Source organism: Sinocyclocheilus rhinocerous, unplaced genomic scaffold (genome assembly GCF_001515625.1).
Source record: "Sinocyclocheilus rhinocerous isolate Xijiao unplaced genomic scaffold, SAMN03320098_v1.1 scaffold1588, whole genome shotgun sequence".
In the NCBI taxonomy this organism is placed as follows: domain Eukaryota; kingdom Metazoa; phylum Chordata; class Actinopteri; order Cypriniformes; family Cyprinidae; genus Sinocyclocheilus; species Sinocyclocheilus rhinocerous.
The window spans coordinates 882,533-891,224 of NW_015648510.1; the positions used below are offsets into that span (position 1 = coordinate 882,533).

At 34.9% G+C, this 8,692-nt stretch overlaps 2 protein-coding genes across 7 annotated transcripts in view; both read left to right on the plus strand.

The window, feature by feature from the left end:
- The first annotated feature begins 2,072 nt into the window (after nucleotides 1–2,072).
- LOC107709767 (DNA repair protein XRCC2-like) lies at nucleotides 2,073–6,202 on the plus strand. The gene is made up of 4 exons (XM_016514372.1): nucleotides 2,073–2,148; nucleotides 2,458–2,539; nucleotides 3,849–4,435; nucleotides 6,134–6,202. The coding sequence occupies exons 1-4, from the start codon at nucleotides 2,074–2,076 to the stop codon at nucleotides 6,200–6,202; spliced, it is 813 nt and encodes a 270-aa protein (XP_016369858.1). The 5' UTR covers nucleotide 2,073.
- Nucleotides 6,203–6,915: 713 nt separating this feature from the next.
- Nucleotides 6,916–8,692, plus strand: part of LOC107709778 (histone-lysine N-methyltransferase 2C-like) — a 157,194-nt gene continuing 155,417 nt past the window's right edge. For 4 of the 6 annotated variants that reach the window (XM_016514393.1, XM_016514395.1, XM_016514397.1 and 1 more), the window contains exon 1: nucleotides 6,916–7,471. The gene's annotated coding sequence lies outside the window, so the exon portion shown is untranslated. The remainder of the gene's footprint in view (nucleotides 7,472–8,692) is intronic. The other 2 variants (XM_016514398.1, XM_016514394.1) reach the window with 1 other exon arrangement.

Genomic DNA, 8,692 nt, shown 5'->3' on the forward strand with positions numbered 1-8,692 from the left:
GCATGATATTATGAACAATTACGTTTTTTTTTTGTAAATAATTTTGTCTCCCTTTCAAAACGTTTTAAATTATTGCCCACTGTGTGTTCTTTAGACCAGTGTCAGAAATTAAAGTTTTTATAAAAAGACCATATCAATACATTTGTGGGTGAAGTCCGCTAAAATGGGCTATCAGGTAAAATGGGCCAAATAAAGTTGTAGCGTCATATCTCTTAAAATTTTTATAGTCAGTCACAATAACTGGTCTTGCATTGTTGCTTCAACACTTGTTGACATTTGACAATTGTAAGGTAAGTGAGCCTGACATAGTAAATTTCTTTCATCATCAGTAAGGGTACTAAAGCAATTATACATATGCTTACCAACAAAGCAAAGGTTTATGAACAATGTTTTGACATGCTCTTTCAAGTAAAAAAGTTTAATATAAAAAAGAAACTTCGGATTTTGTGAAAAACGTAATTTTAGGTAGAAATGGGTGGTTAAGCTCAAATGGGCCACACTTTTCAGCTAAAATGGGCTGCATACACACACAGAAATTGAGGGTGAAAATAGGTTTATAGGCCTAGATATGTGTGCATACAAAATCTACATACACACATAAACTACCAGTCAAAAGTTTTTGAACAGTGAGATTATTATTATTTTTTTTTTAAATGTTGAAATATTTTTGCTATTTAAAATAACTGTTTTCTATTTGAATATATTTTAAAATGTAATTTATTACGGTGATCAAAGCTAAATTTTCAGCATCATTACTCCAGTCACATGATTCTTCAGAAATCATTCTAATATTCTGATTTGCTGTTCAAGAAACTTTTTTTATTCAGTTGAGTACATTTTTTCAGGATTCTTTGATTAATAGAAAGGTCCAAAGATCAGCATTTATCTGAAATAAAAAGCTTTTGTAACATTATACACTACTATACCATTCAAAAGCTTGGAGTCGATATTAAATAGTAAAAATATTTCAAAATTGTACTGTTTTTGCTGCACTTTGAATCAAATAAATGCAGGCTTGGTGAGCAGAAGGGACTTCTTTAAAAAAAACAAAAACATTAAAAATCTTACTGTTCAAAAACTTTTGAGTGGTAGTGTACATGCACACAAAAGACACAAATGCACAGAAACACACATCTATACAACATGATCAGTTCATTTTTAATTGCATTGTTTAATGAAATATTCAGTCGACTTTCTATTTAATGAAATGCATATGGTGCTGTTGCTATGGCACACTAAAGACAATAGTGTCAATTTACTGTTAAAAATAAAATGATTTCAGCTGAAATTACCTGTGTTGTTCTCTTTTTATATTGGCCCATTTTACCTGAATGTTGTGCCGTGGCTCAAGAATAATTTTAAAACAATTATACTTTTTGACATTTAAAAAATATATACATATTTAAGAGACCCATGCTAATTTATAAAAATATCATTAGATCTCATGCATAGCTTATTTGATGCTATTATAAGTCATTTACCAAAACGTGGCCCATTTTAGCTGACTTCACCCTACTTAAATTCCATTTCAGTTAATTAAATAATTGTCATATTTATAATATTAATATGATATTATAAATATTGTACAAACAGTATATTATATTATAACTATATGTGTCTGCTGTTGCAGACGATTTTGTGTCTTCATCAAAACAAAACACGTATGATCTGTTTAAACACTAATTACTAAGAACAGAATAGAATACTATGAAGTAATATGTAATATGAAATCAAATGTTATAGTCTTAGAAAGAGCCTGGTGTAATTAGTAAAGTAATTGCGTTTTTTTACAACTATTAATCTCTTTTATGTAAATAAGTGGCAAATATAATTGGCATTTAACATTAACTTCCAGAAGAAATGTGAAAAGTGAAAGACCAGTTGCAAATCCTACACATCTCCGTCTTTAAATAAATGATATCATATTCTATAAAATACAGTAAATATAAAATAAAATGTTTTATCTAAAATAAAATGTAAATACATGTGTTGTTGTGGTTTCAATAGCTTGTTACTGTTAGACGCCGTAGGACTTTTGTTTTGAAGTGTCGTCGAACGCTTATTTACCAGGAAATGGAATTCCGAAATTATTGCGCGAAAATCAACGAAATGACAGCACGAGTTAGAATGGCTGAGAATGGTGCACAGGTATATCTGACAAATCAGTTAAAGCTTTCCCATTAAAGCTTTAAGTAAACATACAATTACTTGATACATTTAAACGTATGCTTGCATTATGACCCGCTAAATGGAATGGACTGTTCCTGTCGATTTACATTAAAATGGGTTCATTCAGATGATCATTAAAGTGTTTAACTAAATCTCAGTCGACGGAAGCTCAAACTGAGGTTCAGGCATTTCTGCATTATGTTTAAATGGAATCGTACAATTGAAAGTACTGGCATGCCACTTGCTGTACCTTGCTTGCAGTAAACATCAGTGTTTTTGCTTTTGTAGTTGGTAAGCAGACTTGAAGGGCGACAGTCATTGAGGGACATTGAACCCAATATATTTCCCGTCGACGGTGGTCCAGGTCAAGGTGAAGTAAATACAAGCTGACCCTGCGTGTATTAAACACAGATTTAATTTTTTTAGTAGTGCTTTAAGTTGTTTTCACGTTAATTTGGAGACTCAATGTGAAAATATAATACCGTGGTCTATAAAATGATAGCAAATTTGAGGTATAAATAGCCTACAGATTTTCACAGGTGGCAGTTGATACTTGACTTGATGTAATTTTTATGAAGTCCCCATATGTGTATGATAATATCTCATTTGTAAGTCGCTTTGGGGGAGAAAAAAAAAGTTACTACTATATGAATGTAAATGTTATGGTTAATACATACTGAAAAAAATCTATATTTTCTTATTTCCCATCGTATTATGCAGACTCCAAGGAAACTATAAATAAGCCGTATATAAGACAAGAAGTAAGAACACTGTGACTCTGTTGATTGAGATACACTCGGTATCTAAAAAAAACACCTTTTTGAAAGCAAACATTTTTGCAGTACCATTTGGTGCCACTACTGGTGTAAAAAATAACACACTTGAAGGGATAGTTCACCCAAAAATGAAAATTTGATGTTTATCTGCTTACCCCCAGGTCCCATTTGCTATGTTAACTCAAATTAGCACTTGAATAGAGCGCTTCAGTGATGACATATATTTGTAGGCCAACCCGGCAGTTCGCATCACCCTGGTTCCCTCAACAAAAACCCAATAGGATTGATCTATTGGCTTTTGTATTATTGCAGAAAATGAGCTCTTAGATGAACAAAAAAGTTATGATCCTTACACATTTTGTTCATCATCTTCACAAGTGAACACAACATGTATTAATTCTGAATGAATGATGATGTTTAATGCCCAGACAACCTCTTTATATTTCCATTTTAGCCACATGTTAGCAATCACTTTAAGACAAAAAAAGTCAATCAAAAGGGTGTATTGCTGATGTATTTTATTTTATAGAATAAAACATGAAAATATCTTAAGCTTGTGTAACTACAGTCCATATTACAGGCATTTAACCAAAAAACCCATAGACTTAAGGGGATAGAACTGGAAGTGTTAAAATGCTAATTCATTTCCAGGTTTTTCCCAACAAAAATATGTCATCCATGTAGCACTCTATTAAAGTCTAAAGGTCACTGCACACTGAGTCTGAAATTTTCGTATGAGTTTTTTTTTCTTTTTTTTTCTCGGATTCGTCATCCTTTCCTATCAAAATGCTTGCTACGGATGTGAAAACGCAGAAAATCGAAAAACAACGGCGATCCGACGAGTTTGAAAATCATGCAGTGTGAACTCGGCATGAGTCTTAATTCAGTTCTGCATCCATCCAGGTGACGTCGTGGAGTTTCATGGCTTGGAGGGCACAGGAAAGACAGAAACCTTGTACCACGTCATCACCCGCTGCATCATGCCAGTCCAGAGTGGAGGTCTGGAGGTGGCGGTGGTCTTCGTTGACACGGACTACCACTTTGACATGCTGCGCTTAGTGAGCGTTCTGGAGGGGCGTTTGGCTGAAGGCTCTAAGGAGGGTGATGGCTCTGAAAACGAATCCGAGGAGAGGGTACGTTCATGTCTGTGCAGGCTGTCTGTAGTGCACTGCAACAGCTCAGTACAGCTCCTCCTAACCTTACAGTACCTCGAAAACACCTTTTCCAGCCAGCCCTCCCTCGGCCTTCTGATCATCGACAGCATTTCTTCCTTCTACTGGGTGGACAGATTCAATGGCGGCGAGAGCACTGTTTGTCAGGAGGCTAACCTGAGAAAGTGTGCCGAGTTGCTGGACAGACTCCGCAGAAACTATGGCATTGTGATTTTTGCCACTACTCATGCCATAATGAGGAACTATGCATCTGATCCAGGGGTGTCAGAAGTGCCCGGCTCATCATCATCATCATCATCATCATCTCGCAGGTGGAAAGCGTGCACTTTAAAAAAAAAAAAAAAGGGGAAAGATTCAGTGGCTTAGTAAAGCTCACAATCAAGTTTATTACCTTAAAAATATCTGATTATCACATTGTTTGAGTTGGACACACCTAAATAAATGCCTAAAAATCCAACTGTTAATTTTGTCTAAGTTTACAGTTATATTTAGCAAACAAACAAACAAAAAAAATCCAATAAGTATGACTAAATCAAATTTGTACCAAGGGGGCATTACAATTAAATTAAATTTGTTGGTACAAATTTACAATTAAATTTGTACCAAGGGGGTAAACGCCCCCATGGGTGGGGTAAAATGCCCCCTGTCTTACAGAGCAGTTTGCTTTATACATTTACAGCAGAATCAGAGTACAGGCAGTTTTAGCTTAAACATAAAAAGAATATAGTCAATAATTATGAATTACAAAATTATAACAGCCTATTTGAAAAATATTGTTTGCTGATGCTAACTAGCTAGCTAACTAACAACCTGATGCTAACTTGAGGTAGCCTAATTTTTAAATATAAAATCCAAATATTTTTATTCAACCAACTAGTTCATATACATTTGATAGTAAAACAAAGGATTTGATGTTCAGAACAGAGTAACTACAGTAATTAAGCCATGCCCCCTGGGGTTAGGTTACCCCACAGACTAGGTTTGAAAAAATATGAAAATATAATTATATTTTTCTTAAATAACATGTACTCCCTATCTACAGGCCTTACTATTCTCATATCATATATAACCGATGTTCTACAAAGTATACAAGAAAAAAAAATCTTTCTTTCAGTAGGGGGCGTTTTACCCCACTTTTCCCTGTATGAGACCTTTTGGAATATCAGTCACAGCATGTTTTAGATGAATAATAATAATAATAATAAAACGTGACTTTTTACGGGCCGTGTGCATGAAGCATGACACCAAGGCTATGCAATTCTATGATTACATTTTTTTTCTCCTTCCCAAGACCACCCACATAATACGTTCCCACCAATTATGAGACAAGTGTCTCATCAGACTGAAGCCCTGTACATCCTCTCATTAATCAGTGGAGTGCTTTAAAAAGAATTCTCTGTGAACTGGGTGAATACTACGCAATTTGCATTTAGCTTTAGCACTTCATCAGCTAACAAAAAAAGAATAATTTGGCCACAAATGGGTTGTTTTTACACAGGAAAAACTAAGGGGAACTTTATTCAACCTTAAAGTGGCTAAAATGGACATAATTAGAGAATTTTATTGTCATGCCAAACAGATGTGTGTGCGTGTGTGTGTGTGTGTGTGTGTGTGTGTGTGTGTGAGTGTGTGTGTGTGTGTGTGTGTGTGTGTGAGTGTGTGTGTGTGTGTGTGAGTGTGTGTGTGTGTGCATGCGTGCGTGTGTGTGTGTGTGCAAAGGTCCTAATTGCTGTTATTTATTTATTTTTATTTTATGTTAGAGGTAGAAAGGGGTAATCTATAGGCTAGAGAATATGTATTGAAAAATTAGCCCTTAAAAATCCCTGAAGTGTTTGTTATTGAAAACAATAAATTTTGTTGTTAAACACTGAGGACACCCGTTTGTAACCAGTCCCATGCACAAGCTCTCACACACACAGCGTGGATCATTCAGTGAGGGAAAGAGGAAACGTGTCGAAGCAGAGCGATGAAAGCATCAGTGAGACACTGTCTTTCAAACACTGGTGCTTCTTTCAGGCCAAGAAGCTCATTTCCTCTTGCACCTGGACTGCTTTGGACATCTTCCCTAGAATCCTTGACCTTTAATGAGCCCCTTTTTATTAGGAAAATAGAACACAGAATTACCAATGTACTAATGAAAACACTGCTTTTATGTGTTTTATTCTTTTATCTTTGGTTTATTTTCTGTGGTTACAATAAAAGTTGTAAATAACTGAGATGGAATAGTGTGCATTTATTTGCTGCTTTGTTGAATTTGTCTACATTGCTGGTAAAGAAACAAAAGACTTCATCTGTTTAAAGAAAAAAAATGAAACAGGAGATTGGAATAGGAAATTTGTGAGCTTGTGATAATCACTGCTTGGTCTATGTCATCAAAATCATGTAAATGTTTTGTGTCTCTCTTTTTTTTTCATTTTGCCATAATAATATTCTTCAACGTATGTGGATATTTTTTGTGTGACCTCTTCTTTATTGTTGTCGTATGCTTTTATTTATTTTAAGTATGTATTTAGAATAGTGTAGTGTAATAGTGGTGGGGTGATAGGATATATAATAGAAATTAAAAGAAAGAAAGAAATGCACTGGTAACTTTACACGTGTAAATAAATGTATCCTATATGCAAACTATAACAAAGAGAAATAAAAAGTTTAGGCCTACTTTGTACTAAAACAAACAGATATTAATATTTGGTCATTTGCTGGGGTGTTTTAAAATGCTAAATTCTCGGGCAATTAAGAAATATAATGTAATAACTGAAAATATGTGCTGAAAGATGATGAAAGAGTCTGAGTTAAGTTATACTGACTTTGTACGCCGATAGGCGACATGAACTCAATCCAGCTCAATTTCCAGAGTCTACTTCCGCGTTTTACCGTCCACCGCTGACGACTGAGAAGAATTTTTACCTTGAGTATGTCCCTATGTATCGCTCCGCAGGGTCGGTGAGACTTTTAAAAAATATCTCCATGCCGTTTTAAAGCGAAATAACTATTATCGTTAGCACATCACACGTCATATATTCGGTTTGTAAATGTTCTGTACGAGTTGTGCGCAATTTAATACTAACACTGTCTTAAACGTTAAAGTGGGTCTATTTGTCCGTTGCAGTGACAGGCAGTGTTTCGGTCTCGCTTAAACATGGCCACCATGATGGAGTAAACGCTACAACTTTAAAATTCATATAATCGAGGAAAACTATGCTTCTTTCACCCAAATGAGGAATGTTTCGACCTGAAATATCGTACCAAACGCCTAATCCACATGAGAGCTTTGGGAAAAGTTTCTTCTTGGATTACATTCTGAATTAAGTTGGCTGGAATCTGGAAAGGAAAAAAGAGAATTGCATCAATTCCGTAAGCATTAGCTACGCTTCATCATTCCTCACGCTTTCCGCCGTATTTATTTGTTTATATGTTGGTGTTTGTAGTTTATGTTTTGGCGAAAGGTGCGAAATTTTGATGTTTGAAGTGGAACGCAAGTGTTGTTTGGGTTTTCATCGGAAAGTGGCGATAGTTGCAGCCTGTGTGAGTGTGAAGAGTAACATTGAAACATTCTAATGACAGATTATAAAGTCTGAGAGCGCGCATATATCATTCCGCGGCTATACGTCTTGGTTTGATCGAGGTCTTTAACTAATGACAGATTACTCCCTAACCTTCAGAATAAACGAAAGTATTGTATTTCGTATCGGACAGTAAAGGACAACGAGGAAGTAACGAGAAAATATCTATCTGGTTATAAAATAAGTTTGTATGCCGTTGGTTTCAGTCCAGAAGAGTAGTGTGGCCCGACGTTGTTTAGTAAACGTCACACCGACGTTTAGTGGCAGAAAGTTGTTTTGTTTTCACAGAGGTCCAGCCATTTTACTCCAGTAAAGTTAAGAGCTAGCTTACTAAACAACTAGTTTCCCTCAACCCAGACTTTATCCTCAGGGCTAACCTGCTGCTTTAAAATGCTGATTGCATAACTGGGGATTCTAAATTCCTTAGTTGTGAGAGTTTTAATCAAGTTATTACGATATAGATATACTTTTCCAGCTTGTAAGGGTTAGCTGACATGACAAGCATTGACAGCAGTGTGACGTGTTATACAGCGTCGATAACTACTATTTTCTCTTTCATGAACATAGTTGAAGTTTTTAATGAGCTCATATTCGTTGAGGGACTATATGTTTTGGTATGTTTTCTTTAAAACCAATTTTGTCCTTTTTTACGAAATTACGTTACCTTTTATTTATACTATACAGTTCATGTATTGTATTTCTAGGCATGGTAAATAAGGTTGTATTTGTCATCCACCCAAAGACTCTTTAAGACTATGTTTGGAATGGCTTACTTTTTACTGTGCACATTATTCATATTTTCTGTATGAAATGAATACCTTAGATGGCTTTATTGTTGTATATTGTGCATTTTGGCAGAGCACAATATGTGTAAAACTGTATGACAGAATGCACCTTGCATTTCCAATGTGATTATTTAATCTTTTCTTCACTCATTATTTGACCAGACTACCTAGTATCTACAGTTAAGACATATATATATATATATATATATATATATATATATATATAT